This window comes from Alexandromys fortis, unplaced genomic scaffold (genome assembly GCF_014885135.2).
Source record: "Alexandromys fortis isolate MF-2015 unplaced genomic scaffold, M_Fortis_MF-2015_v1.1 scaffold_9, whole genome shotgun sequence".
Lineage (NCBI taxonomy): Eukaryota > Metazoa > Chordata > Mammalia > Rodentia > Cricetidae > Alexandromys > Alexandromys fortis.
The window spans coordinates 8,130,931-8,158,627 of NW_026067892.1; the positions used below are offsets into that span (position 1 = coordinate 8,130,931).

At 43.1% G+C, this 27,697-nt stretch overlaps 1 protein-coding gene across 3 annotated transcripts in view; it reads right to left on the minus strand.

Moving 5' to 3' along the window:
- The window catches only part of Specc1l (sperm antigen with calponin homology and coiled-coil domains 1 like), a 103,751-nt gene that overhangs the window by 56,468 nt on the left and 19,586 nt on the right, over positions 1-27,697 (minus strand). For all 3 annotated transcript variants that reach the window (XM_050140580.1, XM_050140588.1, XM_050140574.1), the window contains exons 3-5: positions 18,577-18,730; positions 12,934-14,567; positions 10,162-10,369 (exon numbers count right to left, since the gene is read on the minus strand). In XM_050140580.1, the coding sequence (XP_049996537.1) occupies positions 10,162-10,369; positions 12,934-14,567; positions 18,577-18,730 (1,996 nt within the window). The remainder of the gene's footprint in view (positions 1-10,161; positions 10,370-12,933; positions 14,568-18,576; positions 18,731-27,697) is intronic.

Consider the following 27,697-nt stretch of genomic DNA (forward strand, 5'->3'; position numbering starts at 1 on the left):
GAGCTACATCCCAGCCATGATTTATATATATGGAACTCACTCTGTAGATCAGGCTGGCCTCAAACTCAGAGATCTGCCTGTCTCTGCTTCCCAAGTGCTGGGATTAAAGGACATGCACCACCACATTGAACTTTTTAAAATCAGTGTGTTTGTGTGTGTGTGTGTGAGAGAGAGAGAGAGACAGAGACAGAGACAGAGAGAGACAGAGACAGAGAAAGAGAAAGAGAAAGAGAAAGAGAAAGAGAAAGAGAAAGAGAAAGAGAGAGTGTGTGTGTGTACTCAAGTGAGCACAGGTGTACAGGTCAGGGACACACCTTTAAGAGTTGGTTCTTCTCTTCAACCTTGGGTTGCAAGAGTGAGTTCAGATTAATCAGGCATGCATGGCAAATACTTCTAACCCAGTCACTCATAAACCCATGATATTGTTAAATGATATGAATTAACTTCAGTAATAAAATAATGGTATGAATTATTATTAAAGCACATAATATTTTCTAAAGTTGGATAAAATGAGACAAAACAATGGAGAGGACAGAATAAAATGAGGTACGGGACAGAGGGACAGCCTATGGCAGCCAATAGCTAATGTCTCCACTAGGAAACATTACCCCAAAATTGTTAGTAAAGTCAGGGCCCATGAAATAAAGTGTTCAAAATTTATTCATTAATCAACTATCATCTTATAAGTATAAACCATGAATCAGGCAGGGTATTTTCTAAATAATGAAGATATAAAGAAAAAGAGACATAGTTTCCACATTCTTAGAGATTTAAAAAAAAAAAAAAAGTTATGACTGCACTGAACTAGCAAAGCAGGATGGTGGTCGTGGTCAAAGGATTCAACTAGAGGCTGCCTCATGTGAAAGCTACAAGCTACTTCAGACCTCCTTGAACCTGGACGCTGAGGGCCAGACAGGCCTCCCAGTCCAATCACGGCTAGGTGAACATGAGGAGTGGACAAGTTAAGGCCCGGTTCCCTGCCGACAGAAACAAAGGTGATGAAACCAGCAGGGAAGCCTGGCTCCTTGTCAGCTCCCAGGGGGTGAATGCAGACACCCGGACACAGACAGCAGAAGGACAGAAGCTGAGGACACTGGGAAGTCTGCTTTTCTGTATACTAGGTCCACTGATGGACAGAGTTGTTTGTTGTTTCGTTTTGATTCCAGGGTACCTCCACATTTAGTCCTTGTTGGCCTGCAACTTGCTATGAGACCAGGCTAGCCTTGAACTCACAGAGTTACCTGCCCAAGATATTTTATAAGAAAAACAGTGAAACAAAACAAAATTCTCTTTGAATTCTCGGGGCTAGAGAATTGGGTCAATGGTTAAGAACACTAGCTATTCTTCCAAATGACAGAGGTTCAATTCCCAGCACCCACATAGCACCTCACAACTGTCTGTAACTCCAGCTCCAGGGTATTCAAGACACATCCAAATAGGCAAAACACTCATATACAAACAAAATTCAATTTTAAAAATTTGTTTTCCTTTTCTTCTGGTCACAGAGGACATCGTCAGACACAATTCACAGGACAGCCGACTGCAGGACAGCTCACCTTCAGCACCTGCCGTCACAATTCTTGCAGCCCACTAAACTCCCACGCAGTCTAATTTCACCAACCCCTTTTGCTCTGGTCCTTTTTCCACCGACCTCTACATTCGTGTCCACAGATGGCACACAGTCCTTCTTAACGAGGCATCCGCTGTAGCTGGTACTACATATGAATTACTGCCCTGTCATTATTCCTTTTAAATGGAAGGAAAGCTGCCAGAGGACATGTTCAGACAGCATAAACTGTATGAAACGGGTCTTCAGGGATATGATTTAAACTTTATGATCATGTTGTACTTTTCCTCTGAGATAAAAAGTTAAGAAATGGCAACAAGCTTTTCCTTCCCGATATCGGAGGGGTGTCTATTTAAGTTCTTTTATGGACTACTGCCACTTAGCACAATGGGGGGGGTCACAGGAGAAGGAAGCATCCCCCCCACTCGGGAACCTTCAAACGTGCTCCCTTCCTCTCCAGCTTTCCTAACGTGAGCGACACTGCCACCTACTGTCTTCAATTCAAATTCCACCAAAAACTATTATCTCCTTGTTTTTAAACTACAGATTAAACCTCTATTTTTACAGTGCTATTTTTGTTCGAGGAATCAGATAAATTGCTGTTGCATTATTATTCCGTCTTTGTTCTGAGCAGTTCTGTGCACTGCCCTTCCTGTTTAGTAATGGCTCCATAATTGTCTCGCCACCAGTGACCTGTTGCCCCTGACAAATCAAGAGTAATCCATGCTAGCTCTGGTTCCATGCCCACCAATCATGCAGATGTTACCAGGAATTACCATGGGCCCAGGCTACGGTACTCTCAAGAACTTATTAAAATCAACAACATCCATAACAACCTTCCTAGCCTCCAAAGCCCAGGAAGCTCTCTGGGTGCCATCAGCTGCTTCCATCTGGTCCAGCATTTCCCAGTGAATAACTAAATGCGATTTTCAGAGGAAAGGAAAGTCAAGAGCAAAATAATCTGTGAAGAGACCTGGGAGCTGTGCGCAGAACCTGGCAGACACAACGACTTCCAAATGAACTTTATATGGTTTTACTTAACTTTTAAGTTTTGCTCAAGTCTTTATTCTCCCCTTCTCCAAAAAAAAGTAAGATTTTTTTCTTAATTCTCAAAGATATGTTCACAATAAAAAAAAAATAAGAAAACAGAAATTGAAACAAAATAAGATTACCTTTATTTGCATTTGACTTATATCTTTCTAGACTTCATATGAATATTATCGTTTTGGTTTGGTTTGGTTTGAACTTGGTCCTGCTGTGTTGCCCAGGCAGGCCTTAAATTCCTGCAGTGGCAAGATGTCCTTCCTGTTTCGGAACTAGAGATGTACTACCACACCAGGCTAGCTTTCTCTTTTTTTTTTTTTTTTTTGGTTTTTTTTTTTTTTGGTTTTTTGAGACAAGGTTTCTCTGTGGTTTTGGAGCCTGTCCTGGAACTAGCTCTTGTAGACCAGGCTGGTCTCGAACTCACAGAGATCCACCTGCCTCTGCCTCCCAAGTGCTGGGATTAAAGGCGTAGGCCACCACCGCCTGGCTAGCTTTCTCTTTTTTAAGCACAGTAAGATTATGTTTGTACTGCTTCACAAGCCTGTAGTAAATAATGGAATCCACTATCAGCAAAGCCAGATTTATAGCACCAACTAGATGGCCCCAGAGAAAGAGCCAGATGTGTAGTACCAGCTAGATGGCCCCGGAGAAAGAGCCAGATGTGTAGCAACAGCTAGATAGCCCCGGAGAAAGAGCCAGATGTGTAGTACCAGCTAGATGGCCCCAGAGTATTCCATCAATGGAACATATCAGTAGCTTTTAAAATCTGCTAACGGAGTTAACATAGTTCCAACTTTTTGTTAAAATACAGCACATGTCTTTACAAAGTTGTTCAGAAAATACTTGGAGAAAAGTTCCAAAAGTAGAAATGATGACAGAACTCTTACAAAAAGCAACATGAGCTAATTCAGGGAATACTAGAACATGACTTGTTAAGTTTTTTGAAGTTTTGTTTTTCTGCTTTTTTGAAAAATTACTAATTTACTTATGGCTTGATAGAGTACAATGAAATCAGCAGTTTTAAAAGGAACACTGTTGTGTCTGGCTATCATTTCCACGTTACATTTGAAACTTTAAGTGGTTCTAAACTACAGAAGTGCACTATGGCTGGTTCTGTTTTGTCTTCTAGCCAACAGACTCAGATCAGAGGAGACCCACACTGCTTCCACAGCTATTTACTAGATTACAACGGTTAAGCTGTGGGACTGGAGAGAAGGGTCAGCAGTTAAGAGCACTGGATGGATGCACTTGTAGTGGATCCAGGTTCAGTTCCCAGAACTAGCATGGTAACCCCAGTTCCAGGGGTTTCGGCACCCGCATCTGAACTCTTGGGGCACGAGACACATACACAGTGCACTTACATACATGGAAGTAAACTCATGCACATAAAATAAAATATATCTTTAAAAAATATAATAGACTATTTCCAAATGTTGTGTTAACAAAGCAGTCCTGCAGCAAGCACCCACAAGACACCTGCAAACCTATAATGCTGTTCCTACAGAAGGTTCCTGGAAGACAACTGCTTAGTCTTTTAAGGGAGTTCTTATCAACACTCTTAAAAAGCTGCAGTGGTCATACTCCTTAACTGCACATAAAAATATCGCTCCCAGCTGGGCGGTAGTGGTGCACACCTTTAATCCCAGCACTTGGGCGGCAGAGGCAAGTGGATCTCTGTGAATTCAAAGCCAGCCTGGTCTGCAGAGTGAGTGCCAGGACACCCTGTCGGAGGGATGGGGGGAGGGGAAGAGGATCGCTCTCTCTCCTCTTGCATGCTATCAAGCTTTTTAATTTTTCACATTTGCTCAATGAATGCTGGCATCTTGTTTTGCCCTTTATTTTCTTTTCTATGTCAAATATCTTTGTTTTGACTTTTTCTGATTTGTATTTTCATAAACTTTTACTTCAATATATTATATATTAAACTCCATTACTCTGTCTTATTCCCTTGAGACAGGGTCTCTCACAGAACCAAAGCTTGCTACTTCACTTAAGTCTGGCTGGCCAGTGAGCTCTCTCAAGCACACACAGCCTTCCCAAATTTCTATGTGATTGCTAGAATTCAAATTCAGGCCCTCATGCTTACAGAGTAAGTTCTTTTACCCACTGTGCCAGCTCTGTCTCAACGAGACCCTGATGCTACTCACCACCACCGTCATGTTCAGACAGGGTCTCACTATGTAGCCTTGGCTGGCCTGGAACGCGTTGTTTAGATCAGGCTTGTCTTGCATTCATAGAGATCAGCTGCCTACGACGGGGTTAAAGGTAATGCTGCACCACCACACCCAGAATAACAGTCAGCTCCGGCTTGCTAGGGAGATGATGAAGTCCCTAGCTTTATCTGGGGTGTTCTTCAGTTGATTTTCTTTAGGCGGCTGTTTCTTTTTTAAGATAATAAAATGCCCAGTAAGTCCTGGTTGTTATTTATTTATTTGAGCATTAGCGACATATACACATTTCTTAATGACTGCAGGAATCACTCTTCTACCCACAGGCTTCCCATTCACGGTACAGCAACAGTAAAGGCTCTGTGATGACACGCACCAACAGGAGGACTGCTGGGTGGTACATCCATTTTACAGTAGGGTCAAACTCATTTCTTTTCCCTCTGTATGGTCCTCTCTCCTGGACCACATGGTAGCCTGCACTTCTGTAGGCACCATTCACTTTCCTTTCTGACACCAAGGTCATGAGAAGAGTCCTGGCACCCAGTTCTACTCCTTTATCCAGAAGATTCTCAGCCCAACAAGGGTGGAGCCAGCTAAGTCGGGAGCCTCGGTACAGTGCCCAGTCCTGGGCGGGCAGTTCTAGTCACATGCTCCCCTTCCACCCAAAGCTTGCTGGGAACATTACTTTGATTCTCATCGTTCTCCTGGTCTGTAGGTTTTTCTATTCTGATTTATTTCTCCATACCCGATACTATCTGCTTTCCATATTCCAGAAATTACTCAAAACCATTGTCTACTGGCACAAGCCAACTGTTTTCTATCTCAGTGTTAAGCGTCACGGGGCTTTTATATTTCATTCATTTTCTTTTTTTGGTGGTGGGGGGGGAAACGTGGCGATCTGAAGCCATGTTCTGAACTGGAAGTTGTGAGTTTACACCACACCTCTCTGGCTTAAATGCTAAAGCCATGGCCTAGAGCACAGAAGGCCAGGTATATACTGTATGGTGCCAGTATGATCTGGGAGTCTCCTGGGACTCTAAATGTGTTGCAAATTTGAAAGTATTTCATAGGTCATTAATCTCCATTTATTTTCCTCAACTGTTTTCTCCCTATACCTCATACTGCAGAATGAGCAGATTAATCCTCAACTCCACTGCTCTTCATTTAGTTTGATATTTAAAGGATTTTAAGTTTTTTTATAATACATGCTAAATCTGGAGTTGTAAAGTGTCTACTTGTTACGTTTTATAGTTTTTATTTCCCTGTAGTTTTCTACTTGTCCTTTCATTCTGAGCATACGTCCCTCCACATTCTTGAGTTTAGGAGCTGTCGTAAATCCCTATGTATCAATTCCAGAATTTACATTGGGGTGAAAAAGTTACTCTACTTAATATGGGGTTTTTCTTGGGATGACTGGGGAGCTACTACTATTGAATACAAGGCTTATTTAGGGACTGACAAATTGTGGTGATAACTGTTAAATTATTCTACAGAAAAAATTTTGCTTTCTTAAATAAAAATTCTTTGTCATCAAATTCACGTAGCATGTGCTGAGTTAACTCCAAATGTGAGGATTTTCTAGAGAAAAAAATTGACTACCATCAAACTCTAGAGATCCAACATAAAGTGTCAAATTTGTTTAGACCCTGACTATCATCTGAAAGACAGAGAGGGGGGGGGGGGGCAGCACACACATATAGTCCTAGAACTGTGGAAACTCAGAGGTAGAAAGGTGAGGAGTTTCAAACTGGTCTCAGGCCAAAACCCCAAACTGCTGGTACGAAGCTTTCCTAACATTCACGAGGCCCTGGGACCTATCCGTAGCATTATTTTAAAAATCATTAAAGGTTGGGAGTAAATAAAGCTATAGAGACATTTTGGTGACATCTGAAAAAAATCTAGTTATAGTTACTAGTTGATAGTAGGAAACTAAGAGTAATTTTGCTAGATGCGCTCAGGAACTCTTCTTTCAGGGGTCATACCTAGACGTATTTGAGAATGAAGTGTCACAGGGTGGAACTTATTAAGTAGTTCAACACACAAGAGACGGTGTATGGCTGTAAGCACTTCCAATATGATACATATTCACACTTTTCATCTCAAAAAGCTGGGAAAGAAGCTATAAAGATGTTTTAATTACTCAGGATTTTTAGTCATTTTCTAGTTAAATTCCTTAAGTTGAAAATGAATGATTTGTAGAGTTCTGCTGCCCAAATCTTCATCATCTAACATTTTTCTAGCTAGTGCTTAGCTACCACAAGATGTCGCTCTTCCCCTGTTCAAAACTAAAAGGACTGCCTGAGAACTAGGGCCGCACTGGTTTACTGGATGGACAGGACACTCACTGAGTGAACTACCGGAGTTAATCTGGAAACGTAAAACCTTCTTACATGCAAGAAGCAAAATTGCCCCGCCCCTCTCTGAAGATTTATAAGCAGCTACTGGCAGAGGGTAGACAGAGCAGTGTAGCCACGGGTGGCTTGCCTATGTGCCTATAAACAACCTCATTTTTTTTTTTTAAAAATCTACCCACATTCCTATAAAAAAAAAAACATAATGAAACTCACTGGTTCACACATTAGCTGAAAGAGGAAGACACCAGCAGGAGACAAATAGTAGAATAATAGGCAAATATGGTCAAAATATATTATATACACATAAAAAGGTCAGAATGAAACATCCTTATGTAAGATTAATATATGCTAATAAAACCTTAAAATGTGTAATAAAGAAAAGCAAAATTAAACAAATTCTCTCAAATATAAAATATAAACTCAATCTAGGGCTGGAGAGATGGCTCAGTGGTTCAGGTCACTTGCTGTTCCTCCAGAGTCTCCAGCACCCGTGTCAGATAGTTTACAGGGGCTCTGACATCCTCCTCTGAACTCACATATGCATAGACCCACACAGAGACATGCGCACACACATACAATTTAGAAAATAAAAATGCATCTTTTTTTAAAAAAAAAAAACCTAAATACATATGCTTTTTAAGTTTTAAGTATTAAGTTCTTTGACTTTCTTGTCTGTTTTTTGTTCTGCCACAGATCTCACTGCAGTAGCTGAAGATGGCTCAGAACTCTAACCCATTACTATTGAGCCCTGCATCACACACACGTCACTAAGATCAGGCCAAAGGCTTTTTTAAGTTGAAGATGAGAAAGTTCATGTTAGTCTGTCTTAGTTAGGGTTTCTATTACTACAACAAAACACCGTGAACAAAGAACAAGCTGGAGAGGGAAAGGGTTTATTTGGCTTACACTTCCAGATCATAGTCCATCACTGGAGGAAGTCAGAACAGGAACTCAAGCAGGGCAGGAGCCGATGCAGAGGCCATGGAGGATACTGCTTACTGGTTTGCTTCCTCTAGCTTGATCTGCCTGCTTTCTTAGAGAACCCAGGACCAGCAGCCCAGGGATGGCACCACTCACAATGGGCTGGGCTTTCCCTCATTGACCACTAATTGAGAAAATGCCTTACAATTGGATCTTGTGGAAGCATTTCCTCAACTGAGGTTCCTTCCTCTCTGATGACTCAGCCTTGTGTCAAGTTGACACAGAAAACCAGCCAGAGTACACAGTCACATCATCTTCTCAAAAAGATTCTGTCCTGTCATTGGTTATTTCAACAGACAGGCCTGAGAATACTTAACAAAACCTTAGTCAACCCACAGATTCAGGGTCAGCTAACCAGAGCTCAGAATTCCCAAGCTATAACCTGAAAATTTCCCACAAATGACCTGTTCTTCTTTGACAATCTCAAATATCCCCACCAACCTATGAATAGACCCAATGCTGTACTTGCTAATCAACGCTGTCAAGGAATAATAAACGAATAGTGTCTAAAGAAGTATTGCACACATCCAATAATCTGAAGACTTTAACTACTGCGTCAGAAAAGACCACCCCATTCCCTCCAGCTCTGTAATGTAAAGGACAGTGTATAAAGTGAGGCTGTAGCTCAGTGGTGAGAAAGTGCAATTTACATGGACAGGCTCCTAGGCTTCATCTCCAGCACCACAGAAGGAGGCAGGAGTGATACACCGTAACCCTTGTTAATAACTTAGGAGCTAGATGAAAGGCACACACAGAGTTTTTTAAATGCACTGTTTGGAAATAATTTAAACTCACAGGAAGTGGCAAACAGTACAAACCCACTATTCAGACGGCCCTGCTGTCAGCAGTGTGCTCGACTGTTCTATCAACCGCTGTCCCTTGTCTCTGTATCTACTACCCACTAACTTCATTTTTCCCAGAACTCATTGACGGTGCAGTAACCACAGCCCTTCGTTGGAAAACTCGGTGTGTGGTTTCTAAGAACAGGGATATTTTATGCAAACACAGTGTAATTATCAACATCCTAAATGTATTATTAACATATCTTTAATCTCTTAGCCGCAACTCAATTTTTGATTAGTGCCTTTATGTCATTTTTTCCCTGTAGTAATCGACCTGTCTAGACATCTAATTATCATGTCTCCTGAATCTTCTGTTGTCTGGGACATTGACATTTCCATAGCCTTTCTCTTTCATGATACTAATGTGTTCAGGGCTGCAGCACTCTCCACACCTCTGCTATTAGACATGCATTGCCTTGTTTGTCTAATGTTTCTCAGTGGTCAGTACATGCCTCAGTCAGAACACATCTCACTTGTGCTGTGCCTAATATCCATGTGCCTCCATCACCCATACGAAAACCTCAGAACACATCTACTTGTGCTGGGCCTCGTAGCCATGTGCCTCCATCACCCATATGAAAACCCTAAGGACTGCTCAGCTTTCTCTACTGCACAAGCAGTTGTTTTTCTTTTTGCTCATTTGTAACTAATAAACAAGCAATTCATAAGATAACAGATTAGGTTCATATAAAAACCTGATTTCTCAACTTTCTTACAAATCCAAAATAACTACAAAATAAAAGTTTTAAAAAATCTACTCATGCAAAGTACAATGAAACTTGAAAATGGAGGTTCCATTCTACCATAATGCAACATCTTCAGGGTAATAAGAGAATAAATTTAAAAAGAACAGAAACCAGTGCTCCATAATCAGGGTGTTACAGGATTGGGCCTTTCTTTTTTGTTCTGTACAGACACAATCATTAAAAGAAAATAAATGGCTTTTCTTATGGTCTAGATAATAACCGATGCCATCAGCTCTTCGTGTAAATGATTAATTAGATATAATTTTCAAGTAATGCTTCTAGTGAACATTTGAGAACAAAACAGAGACCCAAAGTTTCCCTCACGTGGGAAGCACACTTCTGAAAGTCAGCCGTGCTGCTGTGCCCAGACTGCGTGCCAGTCGGATTATTATTTCCCACACTAAACACAAGCACACAAAGGGTGGAACAGAGAGAAATGGAGAGCCTGCCTCTACTCACTCTCTAAATCAGAAATGATGAGGTTGTCGTGAAGCTTCACAGCTCGGTGCTGTTCTACTTCGTCCTCAAGTTCAAAGATAGTCTCCTTCATGTCGCTCCTTTCCGTCTCCTTCTCCTCCAGTTCCGATCTTACTTTCTCCAACGTCATATTCAAATCTTCAATCTGCTTCTTGGCTTCTTCCTGGAAAGCTCGATACTCATCTTCTACCTAAAGAAATGGTAGCAGTTAAAGGGAGAGATCTTTTAAGATAAACTCTACAAGCAAAGTATTTACTGTTTGAGATGGAGGCTAAGAGTGAGCAGCCTCAGACAGACTGAAAACCTAGCTAAACACAACATGGGGACAAACCCCACTATGTCACTGACGGGAATTACACTGATGTACCATTGAACTTAACCAGATTATTTATGAAGCATTTTGGTGACATTTCCTCTTCTCCAGTTTGGACTTAAAGTGTGCATTTGATGAACAACTGACACTACCATTAAAAAAAATGCTGTACTTATGACAAAAAAAAAAAACTCAAATCAAATATGAAACCATTAAAAAAAAATTAAGACTAGCAATCTGGCTCAGCAGGTTAAGTGCTAGCTGCCAAGCCCGAGGACCTGAGTTCAATTCCCAGAGCCCACATGGTGGAGGAAGAGGACATACTCCAAGTCACCTTCTGGCCTCCTCATGTGACTCACAGCACATTCACACAGACACACATACAAAAAGTAAGTAAAACATAGCTTTTCACTTTTTAGTCTTTCTCTAGTCGTAGCGCCCCTCAACATGTACCTCCTAACTGTATCTCTGAAAGTGATGACTATCAGACTGACAAGATGGCTCAGGAGGGAAGGGCACCACGCCAAACTGAATACCAGAGTCCAATCCTTGGAACTCGCATGAGAGGAGAAAACCAACTCCCACAAGTTGTCCTGACTGACACCGCCCCCGCCCCCCAGCAACACACACGTACTCTATCTCCCTGCGTCTGATGTCCTGAACCCCCAGCAACACACACGTACTCTATCTCCCTGCGTCTGATGTCCTGAACCCCCAGCAACACACACAGACTCTACCTCCCACCTCTGATGTCCTGAACCCCCAGCAACACACACAGACTCTACCTCCCCACCTCTGACGTCCTGAACCCCCAGCAACACACACATACTCTACCTTCCTGCGTCTGACATCCTGAACCCCCAGCAACACACACATACTCTATCTCCCTGCGTCTGACGTCCTGAACCCCCAGCAACACACACATACTCTACCTCCCTGCGTCTGATGTCCTGAACCCCCAGCAACACACACATACTCTACCTCCCCGCCTCTGACGTCCTGAACCCCCAGCAACACACACATACTCTACCTCCCTGCGTCTGATGTCCTGAACCCCCAGCAACACACACATACTCTACCTCCCTGCGTCTGATGTCCTGAACCCCCAGCAACACACACATACTCTACCTCCCCACCTCTGACGTCCTGAACCCCCAGCAACACACACATACTCTACCTCCCACCTCTGATGTCCTGAACCCCCAGCAACACACACATACTCTACCTCCCCACCTCTGATGTAAACCAAAGATGAACTAGAACTTCTCTCTTTAAAACTCAAGGCACTTGGGTGGGGAAGATCTCAGCAATCAAGAGCACTTCCTGTCCTTCTACAGCCCTAGTTCAGTCCCCAGCACCCATGTCAAGAGTCTCAACAAGTGACTGTAACTCCAGCTTCAAGGACTCTAACACCCCCTTCTAGCTTCTGTGGGCTGGGCACATACAAATGCGTCATAATAACACAAACACACACACACATTAAAAAAGAACCAAAATATCAGATAGAATAGATAACTTGTACAAAAACACTCACTTCCACGATCATTCAGGATATAGAACCCTGGTCAGAACACCAGTAACCTAGCCAGCCATTCTGACTGAGTCTTCACTATTTGCGGTGGTTTGAAAGAAAATGGCCCCCAAAGAGAAAGGCACTATTAGGAGGTATAGCCTTGCTAGAGGAAGTATATCATTACAAAAGGATGCTCTGAGGTCTCATGTGTGTGTGTGTGCGTGTGTGTGTGTATGCACTCAAGATACCACCCACTGTTCAGTCAACTTCCTGTTGCCTGCAAAATGTAGCCAACTCATTCCTTCCTCAGCACCGCATTTGCCTGCATGCCGCTATGTCCCGCCATGATGACAATGGACCTCTGAAACTAGGCCACCACCTCAATTACATGTTTTCCTTTAGAAGGGTTGTCACGGTAACACAACGGAAACCCTAACTAGGAACCACTACACTGAACATCTGTGACGTAAGCAACGGAAGGAATCATCTCTAAGCTCTCTGCCAGCAACAAATCCCACACCTTCAAGAAACAGGAGCAACCATGCTCTTAAAAAGTAGAATTAACTCACAATAAAATATTGAGAAAACTACAACTATAGCAAGACAAAAGGCAGCAGACACTGCCAATCCTTGAAAACTGAAATCCTGACTCAGCATCTACCCCGTGCCAGTATGATAAAGATGAGGATATAAAATTCTCTATTGCCCAGAAAAAGGCACAAATTCATTTTAACTATAAAGCATCTGGGAAGAAAATGAAAAGTGAAAAGAAAACTTTTACTCTATTTAAGGCAGCACATTTTAGAACTTGAGATGACTGTCAATAAAAGGCAATGGCACCTTAAGCAACCACTTCTGTTTCTCAACAAGCTTGCTTTGTATGGCAACTGTGTAATGCCAAATGAGGGCATCTTTACTTGGGCAATACCTTAGCAATGGTGTCCTGTAATCGATTGGCATCGTTCCGGGTATGAGCCAGATCTTCCTGCAGGCTACTGGCCAAAGTCTCCGCCTTTTCCTTGTCCAACCTAACGCTCTCCAGGAGGTCCTGGATATCAGATTTGTCTCCAGAGTTATGGATGGAGTACAGCTCGGCCACTTTCTGCTTTTCATTCTCCAGCTGGGCCTTCAGGCGATTCATCTCTATCTGGTCACTGGCCACGGTAGCTTTGTACTCCTCCAGCGTGGCTGCCAGGGCTGCTTTGCCCTTCTGCTCAGACTCAATAATGCGCTCCATGTGGTGGCTGCGCTCTTTGAGGGCACCAATCATCTCCTGAGCTTCCTTGTTGTCCTGCTCTGCCATCTTCAGAGTGTTGCTCAAATGCTGCTGGACACCTAGAAGCTGCTCTCGCTCGAAACGGGCATTCTCAGCCAAATCCATGTAACGCTGCTCTAGTTCCATGTAGCGCCCGCTCTTTACATCTTCATCTATGACGTAAGAAATGTGATGCTCATCCAGAAGGGAGCGGAAATATTCAATCTGTCGGCCAAAGTGTTCCAACTTATCGCTCTGCTGACACAGTGACTCCATCAGGATGACCTTCTCCTCTCCCAGCCTCTCGTTCTCACTGTTGAGTTCTTGGGTAATCTGTTGGAGATCAGCGAGCTCTTGCAGAGTTGCCTGAAGCTCCTCGCTGGTGCTGTGCTGGTTCTCTTCCATCTGGTGAATCCGTTCTGTCAGGCACGCAACGGAGACCTCGCTCGCATTCCCACTGCTCCCCTTCCGAGAGCGCTCTATGCTCGGGATGCCCTCTGACTCTGAAGACGAGGGGGCATCCAGAGCATCGTCACTTGAGGTGAGGGGCTGGTACACCTCGCTGCACTCGCTGTCCAGGTTGTCCATAGAGTTACTGTGCTGATGGTCCATGAGTGTATTTTCATCTTGACTCAGGAGATCTTCCACTGACCCAGGGGCAGAACCTTCTACTGAAGATGTCAGAGTTCCTCCTCCATCGCTCTGGTTACCAGCGGTGATTTCTGGGCTCACGGACTGATAGCCAAACAGTTTTTCAGAGTTGTCCAGCCTCTGCTCGAGGGAAAAGCCCAATGCATTCAATCTGTCCTTCAGCATTCTGTTTTCATTCTTCAGCTGGTTGAGCTCCTCTCGGATGGCTGTGTTCTGTTCCTGCAGCTGCAGTAGAGTAGACTCCACATCAGTTGGCTGGTGAGCAATAATGGTTTCCTTTTCTGCAGACTTTTCATCGCCTTCCAGAGGGTCCTCACTAATGCCCAGCTGAGCGCGCATGTCTCGGAGTTCGTTTCTCAAATGTAAGATTTCCACATCCTTGGTTTTTGCCAGTGTGAGGAGATCTTTCACCTTGGCTTCCAAGGCAGCTTTGTCACTGATCTGATTGTCCGACTTAGACTTGCTCATGCGAATATCGCAGTCCGCAGCAGTGCGACTCCGAGATCGCTTAGCCAGGGCCACGTCATTAGCTCCCTGACTTACGGAAGGCAGTTTTTTGCTCTGATTTAGCCGTGTGCGTTCACGTAATCTTTCTCTGGTAGAACTGGATTCTTTATTACCGGCTGAAGTACTCCGTTTGGCTGAGGAACTAGTGCCTACATGTTTCAAACAAAGAATTTAAGATAAAATTATTAAAAACAAAATGCATGTGTTCAGAACCCAGGACTACTGAGATGAAAGCCGGGCAGCCAGCCACACTGACACAGACCATAAAATCTACCCTTCCCCTGTATAAAATCAGTTGTATAGCTTCTCATTAGAAGATGATCCCCTGGTTTCAAGGACTTTTTGGGCCTGGTGGCACGTGGGACAGAACACATTCAAGGCCAGCCCAGACAACTCAGTGGCAGCCTGTCTCAAGACGAGAGGACGGAGGCTGGGGTTCAGCAGCTGCTAGGCCTCATGTTCCATCCCAGCATGGGGAAACAGTAGGAGGACACAGGACTACAAAATCAGGTCTAGCTCTTGTTTTTTGAAGTAAAAAATACTGCTCTTTATATTTTTTTCTATTTCTTTTACACCACACAAAACAATCATGTCAGTTTTCAAAAGTTTAAAACATTAGCAGTTAAAAATTTTTCACTATAGAGTGGTTGGCACATACCTGCAATCCTAACACAAGAGGCAGAGCAGACGCAGGAGGATTCAATATACTGAGTTCCAGGCTAGTTGGGGATACATGCTAAGGTTCTATTTCAACTCCAAAGTATATTTGTTCAATGAATTTGATTAATGTGTGTAACACACTTTTTACAAAAGAGGCAACAGTGACTACTGGCTAAGTTATAGATTCTACAGTCACTCACTGACAGAAATCTTGGTTCGTCCATTTTACCACAAAATCAGAGTAAGGTAGAAGTCAGACTGGTTACAAGACAGACAAAGGCAAGGAAGTGGAAGTGAGCATGGCACACAAAAGGACGACAAAAAAGCAACAAGGAAAGGGGATATTTATGGAAATTAATCTAGAAGATTATTACAGCTAATCTTCACTGTCAAGCTGACTACATCTGGAATCAACTAGACACCAACCAGCTGGGCACAGATGTGAGGGATTTTCTTGGCTGGGTCATTTGAGGTGGAAAGACCCACCTTCCGTCTGGGGCACACTTTTGATCTCAGCTTTCGCCTGTGTATCCTTGCCCTTTCTCTCTCTGGTAAGCTTATCGATCCTATAGCCAAGGCTGGTATTAGAGCCTACTACTTCAGGATTCAATCTCAAGGACTCCAGCACTACACTGGGACTGCTAAGACTTCCATTCCAGTAAACTTTGTAGCCAGGTAATTGAAGCAGTCAATAAAACTCAGGTAGAGCTGTGTGGTGGTTTGAATAAGAATGGCCCCATAGGCTCAAAGATTTAAATGCTTAGGGAGTGGCACTAGTTAAAGGATTCGGAGGTGTGGCCTTGTCAGAGGAAGTGTGACCTTGCTGGAGAAAGTGTGTCACTGGGGGAGGACTCTGAAGTTTCAGAAGCCCAAGCTTGACCTGGAGTCTCTTCTTACTGCCTAGAGATCTAGAAGCAGAACTCTCAGCTATTGCTCATCACCACGTCTGCCTGCACGCTGCCATGCTTCCTCCATGCTGATAATGGACTACACCACTGAAACTGTAAGCGAGTCCCAATTTAAATGCCTTCTTCTATAAGAGCTGTCGTGGTCATGGTTCTCTTCACAGCAATAGAACACTGACTAAGACAGCTGTTAGGGTGGCCCTGATCCAGTGTGATTTCAGTGTGATTTGTGACTACAAAATGAGGAGATGAGGACAAAAGCATAGGGACACATCGTGGAGACAGTGAGAAAGCAGCCAAACTGTCATGACTTTGATTTACATACTACGTTATAATAATAAATTTCTGTTGTGTGAACCACCCAGTCTGTGGTGTTTTATTACAGTGTATTAGCAGACTGACAGAGACACACAAATCTGAACTAGAGTACCTAGTAATGAATGAATCCTAAGGTCAGTGTAACCATCAGTAGACAACCACGTGTGCACACTGGAATGCTCGTCAATAGGCAACCACGCATGAATACTGGGATGACCACCTGCTCAGCTCTGTAAGTCACAAAGAGGAGATGGGAATAGAGTATTTCTTCTTAACATCCTTGTCCTGAGTAGAGCATTAAATGTGATGACCTCAGGCTTGGAAGTAATACACTGAAGGTTCAAACCTCATTCCATCAGCAGGTTTGTACCTTATATAGCCTGGTACAAAATGAGCTCCCAAGAAACAAAGGATGGCTTTTGGCAAGGCTATTAGGCTAAACTTCAGTATAGTTATCTCATATCTACAATGAAGAAAATACAGCCTAAACTTCAAAAGCTACAATGACGATCAAATAAAATAATGCTTATAAAAAAAAAAGACGGAAACGTTCCCTTGCTAATCTAAAACGAATGGTGGAGTGGGATCTGGAATGTAAGAAGAAACTGCAGAAGTTCAAAGGGGCAAGAGGACAGCAGGACCCTGGGCTAGGAAAGTTCAATACAAACAAAAGAGCTGAGACTACATAATGACTGAAGAGGGTCTGCTATAAATGGTGGCCAATTAGTTTTCTTTCATATGCCTTATCATATAAAGTGACATTTTCATGGCTTATAATTATTTATTAGTACATATTAACTGTACAAATTAGGGGTTTCATCACATGATCTTAAAGTTACTGACAGTTTTGAAAGCTTTTTTTCCCCTGTAACTGTAAGAAGTGAAGTATGGTAATATTTCTCCTTAGATGGTAGGATTTTCTAAGTTCATTTGTTAACTTTATTAATTAGATTAGTTTTACTATAATATAAATCATTAGATTAATATTATTAATCTAAAACAAAGAGCTAAGGAAAAGGAAGAGGGACAAATAACTCCAAGACTAAAAAAGCCTCAAGTAATCATATTTAATATTCACCTAAAATTATAGAAGATACACTTGTGTGTGTGTGTGTGTGTGTGTGTGAGAAAGAGAGAGAGAGAGAGAGAGAGAGAGAGAGAGAGAGAGAGAGAGAGAGAAATGCCACTTGTGCATTACCCATAAGAACCATAGACTAACAAAAACCCAGTACCAGAAACAAGAAACTTCCTTTTTGAGTGGTTGGTCAGGGTAGTCTAAGTGACTCCCAAAACTATACAGGCTATGGCTGTTGCTCTTGGTTTCCCACAGAGGTTGAGGGTAAGGCCCTGCTACTGAAGAAATCACACACAGTTCACTGAACTCCGATGATTTAAGCTGGGTCTAACCTAAAAGCCTTCTCGGGCAGTCTAGCTTCCATGGTACCAGAAGTACTATGCAAACTGCCAAGGGAGGGGAGCACTTAACAGTCCTAGCCAGCTGTGACAACCACGAGACACAACAATGACCATCGTGGCAAGATATCCTTAAAGGTACCCTACAGTGGCTCTTACACGTTGGTGGTAACCCACAGCTGTCAATGGGAGAAATTATGCCAGTACTAGAAACCCACTGAACTCCCCAGGACCAGTGAGGTCACACAAGAGACTCTACTATGCCACTCTGCTAACCCAGCATAGTTCCTTACTTTATTCTAAATCTTACCCTTATGCCACAGGTAAGTAACCGTGGCCATCACTCTCAAAGAAGCCTCTCTACAAAAAACTGAAGCCATTATAGAAAATCCCAACAGGACACAATGCAAAGATTAACAATTGTAGGGAACCCAGCCCAAATGGATCCATCTACATCACAGCTCCTGCATCTGGACTCAGGGAACATCACAGAATACCAGGAAGTCTCCTATAAGACTGTCTCCTCTAGAAACAGCTGCAACAAGAAGACAGAATACAGTATAACTAGACGGGCTAACCTGGGGGCATAATTCTCACAGAGTCCCACTCCAGCAAACAATGGCTGCTGGGAGAAAGAAATTCACCACTCCCAGGGTCAGCCCCTCACTGTCACTTAGTACAAAGTGGTCAACCTTGAAACCATTTACACATAAACAAATAAAACATGCGTGTTCTCTCTCTCTCTCTCTCTCTCTCTCTCTCTCTCTCTCTCTCTCTCTCTCTCTCTCTCACCTGGAGGAGGGTGGATACGAAGGTGTCAGGCTGAAGTGAGCCAAAGCAGATAAGTACAAGGCACCCATACCTGTGCTAATCTTGGATTTGTTCTCCACGACGGTCATGGCAGGGGCAGGGGCTGAAGGCGCTGCGGATGAGCAGGTGCTCTTCTTTGCTTTAACACCATTAGTCGCATTTACTCCTCCGGCCATTCCAGCTAAAAGGTCATCATTGCTCTTGGTCTAGAAGCAGGAGAAAATAAAAAGACACTGACTAGATGAAGCAAGGTGGCGCACGCCTTTAATCCCAGCACTCGGGAGGCAGAGGCAGGTGGATCTCTGTGAGTTCGAGACCAGCCTGGTCTACAGAGCTAGTGCCAGGACAGGCTCCAAAGCCACAGAGAAACCCTGTCTCGAAAAACCAAAAAAAAAAAAAAAAGAAAGAAAAAAAGATTAATTTGAAGGCTAAGCAAGGCTCTTGACTTTTATTCTATCCTTCAGAACTTTACTAAGACTTCCTGACATTTAATAAACAGGCAGTGCACCACTGTGCTGCACAATCAGACACCAAGTCTCTTTACAGCTGCAGGCAACCACACAAGTCTTTCTTTAGATTCTCAATCATGCACACGATAGAAGATTTTATGGCTGCCTGCTGTGCCCACTTGAGCCAGATTCAGTGAGACAGGAAGGCGTCATTCACATTAAACTTTCATTAGGCACGCCACTCGTGAACGGGATCACCTCAGTAAAACTACACAGGCGACAATGAGGATAGCCTACACTGCCGTAAGCTTGAAAATTGCCACTAACACTCAAGTAAAGCTTCATTACTTTAAAATGACTCTAAAAGAAATGATTTTGAAATGCACCTTAGCTTATCTAATTCTCTAGTGCTAAATTTGCAAAAACCGGAAAACTTTTCAAGACCCAAGTAATACAGTAACAAAAACTGGGACTTCATAGGGACATCAAGGGTTAATTTCACACCTAAAAAGGTTTATTTCCTAACACTGATACCTTATAAAGATGACTAAAGCCAGGTGTTAGTGGCAGAGATAGGCGGATCTCTGTGTGTTCGAGACCAGACTCGTCTACAGAGCTAGTTCCAGGACAGGCTCTAAAGACACAGAGAAAACCTGTCTCGAAAGCTTTTCTCCACTTAAGGTGAAAGCACACATTAGCTGATCGATTTTCTATCTTTGGCTAAAGCAATGCTCTTAAATTATCATTGACTTCTTAAGTTAAAATGGCTCATACATGAGTAATCTCTAAAGTTTCTTCCAGTTTTCAATACCAAGGATTCCATAGGGAAATGTCTGTCCTCATCACTCAACTGTTTAAAATATCTTTATTTTATTTTATATGTATGGATATTTTGCCTTCATATGTGGCTGTGCAGCACATTTGAGCAGGTGCCCACAGAGGCCAGCAGAGTGCACTGGATCCCCTGGACTGTAGCTACAAATGGTTGTGAGTCATCATATGAGTGCTGGGTATCAAACCTAGGTGACTTAGTTAGAGTTGCTATTGCTGTGAAGAGACAACATGACCACAGCAATTCTTATAAAGGAAAACATTAACTGGTGTCTTATAGTTTCAGAGGTTTAGTCCATTATTATTATGGAGAGACATGGTGGTACACAAGCAGACATAGTGCTGGAGAAGGAGCTGAGGTCTGTATCTTGGTCTACAGGCAAGAGGAAGTGAACTGTGTCCCACAGTAGGCATAGCTTGAGCAAGTAAGACCTCAAAGCCTACCCACACAGTGACACACTTTCTCCAACAAGGCCACACCTACTCCAAGTAGGCCATACCTCCTAATAGTGACACTCTGTATGGGTCAAGCATTCAAACACAAGTCTATGAGGGCAGTTCCCAGTCAAGCCACCACACTAGATCTTCTGAACAAGTAGGATGTCCTTCCAATCACTGTGCCATCTCTCCTGTCCTTCAACAGTCAATAGTGTCGGAATAGCCAGGTGGTGGTAATGCACACCTTTAATCCCAGCACTTGAAAGGCAGAGGTAAGCAGATCTCTGTGAGTTCAAGGCCACCCTGGTCTACAGAGCAAATGCCAGAACAGGCCCCAAAGCTACACAGAGAAACCCTGTCTCAAAAAAAAAAAAAAAAAAAAAAAGAGAAGACTTAGGGATGAGGTTAAGTCAGTTAAGTCATAGAATGCTCACCTATCATGCTCACAGACCTGGGTTTGATCCCAACACCAAGATACAAAGTAAAATAGGGGACTGGAGAGATAGCTTAGTGGTTAAGAGCACAGGCACAGGACCCAGCTTTAATTCCCAGCGCCCACATGGTGGCTCACAACCGTCTGTAATGCCAGTTTCAGGGGATTTGATGACCTCTTCTGACCTCTGTGAGCACCAGACACACAACAGGTGCACAGACATACATTCAGGCAAAACACTCTTTTTTTTCCATTTAAAAACTAAAATTAGGGCTGGAGAAATGGCTCAGTGGTTAAGAGCACTGGCTGCTCCTCCAGAGGTCCTGAGTTCAATTCCCAGCAACCACATGGTGGCTCACAACCATCTGTAATGAGATCTGGCACCCTCTTCTGATATATGGGCATACATGGAGGCAGAATGTTGTATATTTAATAAATAAATCTTTAAAATAAAATAAAATAAAATTAGAAAAGGGATCAGTTCTTCAAACATTTACAAAGAATTAAACTCTGATAATTAAGGGTTGTCATACTGTTTGATACTTAAAAAACATAGAGTAAAGAGAAAGGAGGAAATTAACCAAGAAATATGTACATTCTTTAAGACTTGTCTCTGCCATCAACTATGGCACAAAATACCTTTCAATCTCAAGTTCCCTATTCCATCAATCTTCAACCACTAGCAGTTACATAAAAGCAACATACTCTATTTCAAATCGCCTTTCATATGTTTAAAAAAGCTATCTTCAAACTAATTTTTCTTTCCCATTATGTTAAAGATTCTTTCCTTCCCCGCCCCACCCCCCCTTCTTTCCAGAGACAGGGTTTCTCTGTGTAGCAGCCCTGGTTGTCCTGAAACTAGCTCTGTAGACCAGGCTGAACTATTTTCCTTTAAGTCAGGTGAAAAGGGAAACTAATCCTAGTCACACTTCTCTGGTTGCAATTTGCCTTCAGGTAATGACAAAGTCAAACACACACTGGGATACCAAATCACAAACTCTTACTGTGTAACTCAGATCACACATTATGAACACAAGAAGAAATCGGTGAAGCAGAATAAGAGTTGAAAGCGAGAGTGCAGCTCAGCAGCAGAGCTCTTAGCCAGCACAGGTGAGGTCCTGGGTTACAAGCCAGGAGCTGCGGCACAGGAGACAGTGTAAGCACTCAGGAGGAAGAGGCAGGTGGATCTCCGTGAGCTGAAGGCCAGTCTGGTCTACATAGCGAGTTCCAGGACAGCCAAGAGCTAACATGAAGAGACCCTGTCTCAAAAAACCAAAGTAATAAGCAAAAAATCCTATAAGAAACCATATAGGAAGATAGTTGATTTATGGCTTTAAAAGTAATTCGGAAGACATAGGTTTTACAAGAAACCGTGCTAGGTCAACTGTGTGAAGTGGGATCCTAATTAGTCTACTAAATAAAAACCCGGAGTCAGATATTAGGGGATGGAAGCTGAAAGAGCAGAGAAGCAGAGCAGTCAGCCACAGTCACTTCTCACCTCTACGAAATCTCAGACTGGATGGGAGAGATCCTGTCTCTACAAATCCTCAGACTGATTGGAGCCAGGTGCTGTCTCCACCTGCCTTATAATCCTGTCTCCACCTCCCTAGTGTGAGCCACCACTGCCTGGCATTCTTTTAGACTGGTTCAAGCACCTGCAGCCCAGAGTAGCCTTGAACTTCTGATCCACTGGCTTTCTGCTCTCAAGTGCTGGGATTAAAGGCCTGTGCCACCATTGCCTGCACTCCAAGGTTATCTAGAGGCTAGCTCTGCTATCTGAGCTCCAGGCAAACTTTACTTGTCAGAACACAAACAAAATATCATGCAACTGTGTATTCACAAAGTAGGAAAAGAATGAGTCTGAAGTATATACACATCAGAAATAAAGTGTACTGTTTCTAACTACAACCAGAAATTCTGAAATCATTAAACAAAAACTCAATCAACTTAAGTACACAAAAACAAAACTTTAGAAAGTATTAAAATCCAGCCGGGTGGTGGTGGCACACGCCTTTAATCCCAGTACTCAGGAGTCGGAGGCAGGCGGAGCTCTGTGAGTTCAAGGCCAGCCTGGTCTAAGAGAGCTAGTTCCAGGACAGACTCCAAAACTACAGAGAAACCTTGTCTCAAAAAAAAAAAAAAAATCCTTATCATAGTTAAAATAAATAAATAAATGAGCAAACAAACAAACAAATAAAAAGGAAGAGGAAGGAAAGAAAAGAAAGCAGATAGTAAAATACTTGATACCTACCAGGCTAGCAAAAACACAGAAAGTGTGATAGCACACTCTTTTGAGAAGGATGGTTTAAACTGCATTGGCACACAACACAATGTGGGATACAGCTATTAAAAAACAGTACAGAGAGCTAGAGAGATGGCTCACTGGCCACCCAGCCTGAAGACCTGAGTTTAACCTTGCAACATATATGATGGAAAGAACTAAGTCCAACAAGTTGTCCTCTGACCTCTATACACACACACACACAAGAAAGAGAGAGAAAGTCCAAGTCACTGGATAAGAAACAGTATCTTAACAAATGGTGCAGAGAAAACTGGATGTCCACAGATAAACAATATTAGACCTACATCTATTACCATGCACAAAAATGATATCTAAGTGGATCAAAGACCTCAATGTGATAGCTGAAACAATGAAACTGCTGGCGAAAACAGTGGCAGTATCGACAAGATTCGGTGTAGGAAAGGACTTCCTGAGAGGACTCCATTTGTTCAGGAATTAAGGCCAACAATCGCCAAGTGTGACCTCACGAAACTAAAAAGCCGCTGTATGAGGAAGAAGGAACCAGTGGGTGGGGAGAGCGCCAGCTCCACCTCTGACAGAAGACTAACAGCAGAGACAAGAAACTCAGGAATCAAAGAGTCGAAGAAACAAAAGACTGAGTTTTTAAAGTGGGCTGAGGTTCTAAATGGAGCGCTAAGTCCAGCTAAAGTTTTTAAAGTGGGCTGAGGTTCTAAATGGAGCGCTAAGTCCAGCTCCCAGGGACCTAACACCTTCTTCTGGCCTCTGTGGGCACTGCATGCATGTGCTGTACAGAGACACATGCAGGCAACACACCTTCACACACAAAAGCAAATCTCTTTTAAAGAGAAAAGAAATTCTCATTTTTGGTAATGAACACTATTGCCATTAACAAATGTAATAGGCCATACACCTGCTACTAGCTTATGGTGATATATGCCCTGGCTTTATAATTACACTATGGCTATAAAATACAAATATTCACCAGGAAAGAACCATTACTGTCTATAATTTACAATTAAATAGAAAGAAAAACTGTATGTGTACATATATATAAACGCATGTTTGCACATGTATACACAGGACGATGATTAAACTGCAGAAATAAAAGTTAGCATGTGGTGATTCTTAGCAAAGAATACATGTAGAGTCTAAAACCTCAGTAACATAGAAAGACTGTCTCTAAAAGGAAGAAACAAAACACACCAAAAGGTGCCCCATCTCATTCATAACACAACAGAAGCAAACTATTCCTCCTACACAGCCCTCTACACAGCCCTGAGTGGTTAAAACAAAGGAAGTAAACAACGTAACTAACCTATTATGTTACGTTTGTATAAAACTCAAAACTGGCAAATTAATTTCTGGGCAGTATCTCCTTCTGGGGAGGCGCTGGAGAGGCTTCTAAGAAGCAGGGATGCTGTTTCCTGATCTGGGTGCTGGTTGCAGGATACATTCATTGCACAAGGACTCGCTAAGCTCAAGGTATGCCTTGGGAGCATCAGCCACACAACAACGTACAAACACGCTCAAAACAGTGCTGCGTTTTCCAGCTTGCCTTCTACAGTAAACTGCTTGTATGTTCACTACTGTTTGTCCATTTCTTCTGATTGCACTACAAGACTCTGTAAAGAGATGAACATCCCCGTAAGTATTCCCTGCCATTAACATCCCAAAACACGAGCCTGATGAAGGAGCATGTTATGAATACACCTTTAACAACAGATGCAAGATTAAATTAATTTGGCAAAAATGTTGCAGGTTCAGACAGTGAAATCCCACAAAGTATTGCCTACACCTCATGGTCAAGTCTAATTTACATATTTTCCTAAATTTTAAGATTACTTTCCAAACTGTACATTTCAGACATAAACTGGTGCACCTTTAACCTCTCCTTTCTCTCCCCCGGCCTGGCCCTCTGTGCATGTTTTATGCGTGTGTGGTGTGGTGTAGTGTGTATATATGGTGTGGTGTGTGTGTGTGTGTGTGTGTGTGTGTGTGTGTAGCATTAAGGATCTGCCCAGGGCCTTTTACATACTATACACGCAGCCTGTTTCTAAGCTACAATACTGTATTTTGTACTACAAAATATAATCGCAGAAGATATGATCAAAATAATTACACAGTACTGTCAGTATTGGGTTCTGACTGATGCTGATTAGTTCCCTCCATCAATTTTTACAAAAAACATCTCCCAGTATAATGGGAACTCTGCTGCTTCTACAAGTACTAACTAGGAAGAACCACGCAGTATGCACACTGGCAGATGTGCACTGAGGAACAGCCTCAGTAGGGAAGAGAACCCAAGCCCCAGCGGGATCTGCACTCCCCTGGCTGGAGTGAGAATGACCTCCCTTATCTCCCTGAGGAGAGCTATGACTGCTCATCTTCTACCATCAGCAGTGACCGGAGCGCTAAGTCACAAGATCATCCTCCAACTCTCAGCTAGAGTTGGCATCTGAAATGAGATACTAAAAAGTTCAAGGGCTTTTACCCTGACACTACGAGAAAGGGGTCATGGGAAAATTGATCAATGACAAAAATGTATGAATGGGGTTAAGTATGTACACATGATGCCTAAATAACCAGAAACAAAACCCTTCATTTATCCTGCCACTCATCAATGCTCCATTATAGTCCCAGGAATGAAGACTGTGGGAGGTTTGTGCCAGAGGAACAGTGAACTACAGTAACTCTGAGAAACAAAATATAAACAAGCCAGAGATGTGGCAACCCCCTTCTTTTGCACAGTACTAGGGATGGTAGGTACCTGGGGCATAACACATGCTAGGCAAGCACTCTGGTACTGAGCTAAATTCCAAGCCTCTCAAAAGTTCTTTAATGTTTTCTTTCTTTCTTTCTTTCTTTCTTTCTTTCTTTCTTTCTTTCTTTCTTTCTTTCGCTTATTTTACTTTTTCTTTCCTATCTTTTCTTCAATTTCTAATCAACAGCAGTTTTCTTCTAAGTGACAGTAACTGATCCAGTTCACACAAAGTGTTCCAGAGAGTATGACAGCTGACCCTCCCTACTACATACAAATCTACCCACCCCACCCCCAACACACATGCACACACTCAAACAAAGCTGCTAATGTAACAGAGCCTAAAGCCTGCACAGCTGGTGCGTGCTGGCTTTACAATGGAAAAGTACTCACCGTTCAAGACCGAACTCCCAGCAACTTCAGGCCCACACCGCAGATGCGGCATGCCTGCTCAGTGCACATACCATAGTGAATCTGACACACAGGACACAGAAGGCAGGCAGTGGTACACATCCAACAACAACATTTCAACCTGTTCTTCCAGTCACACAAATAACAGGTCTCCTGTGACACAGGCACTCCACTCTGAAGACAGCCCAGCAAGCGAGTAACCAGTTAGGTCAGAACATGCCACCTCTCTTACATGAAAGAGTGGCAGCTCTGACACCCAGGGGACACTTCAGGATGTTGATTCAGACTATCGGAAGTAGGGCAAAGGTCATTCCTGGCATTGCCCCCCAGGCCACAGGATGACAACTAGCAACTTCATCAACGATACAGTGAGGAAAAAATTAGGGCCCTCCACGCCCACTGAATCAGCCCAGGTTCAGTTTCAATAACCTTGAAAGTTCCTGCTAGGTCTTTGAGAACGTGCATGGAAATCCCTCACATGTTGTTCCTCTGAGTGCTTTTTCCTTTTTTTTTTTCCCCCTTTGGTTTTTCAAGACAGGTTTCTCTGTAGCTTTGGAACCCATTCTGGAACTCGCTCTGTAAACCAGGCTGGCCTCAAACTCACAGAGATCCGCCCGCCTCTGTCTCATGAGTGCTGGGATTAAAGGCCTGTGACACCACTGCCAAACTTGACATGCTTTTAAAATTAATCCCCAATCTAAAACCCTCTGCCTGAACGAGGGGTTGTTGGAGAGGTCGGCCATGCTTGGTCTCTCCTTGTCAGACTAGCAGAAGCCCTTCCTAGAGCCTGTGTCATCGGCTGACCCCAACATCCCAACACTACAGCAAGGAAGCAGGCAAGTGAGTAAGGGGATGAGTGAGTGCTAAATGAGTGAGGGCTGGAGAAGCCCGTGTGGATCTGTGTAACAGCATCCAACTAGGAGCTGGGTCTAGTGGAACAACACACTTGTAATCCTGGCACCTGGGGAGCTGAGACAGGAGGACTGCAGGGAATCTGAGACCAGCCTGGACTACACAGCAAGATCCTGTCTCAAGACATAACAGCAACAAAAAAATAAAGACATTTTAAAAGTAGAGGTTGAGGACAGTGGCTGTGGTTCGGCAGGTAAAGATGTGGGTCACCAAGGCTAACAACCTAAGTTCAAGCCCTGTAACACCAAGATGGACTCCCACTTCCATACTGTAGCAGGAAGGGACACACACATGTACTCAGGTGCATAGCAGACAGACTGACGGACAGACTGACTGGCGTGGAGCATCCCTGGATAGCCCAAGCCAATAAAGAACACCCCTGAAAAACTGCTATGTTCCCAAAATCCATCCTTTGAAGCCATGGATTCACCTCTGTCCCCAAAGATTCTGGTCTAATTACAATTCTTTCTTAAAAAAGAATTAATCCATTCTCTAAGAAAGTCTAAAGAAAATTAACTAAGTTCTTACTGGATTAAAACCCAATGCTGACTAGGACTAATACTGGATCAGCTGTTAAGAAAAAAAAAACACAGAAATCCAGCTGGGTGGTGGTGGTGGCACTCACCTTAATCCCAGCACTTAGGAGGCAGAGGCAGGCAGAGCTCTGTGAGTTTAAGG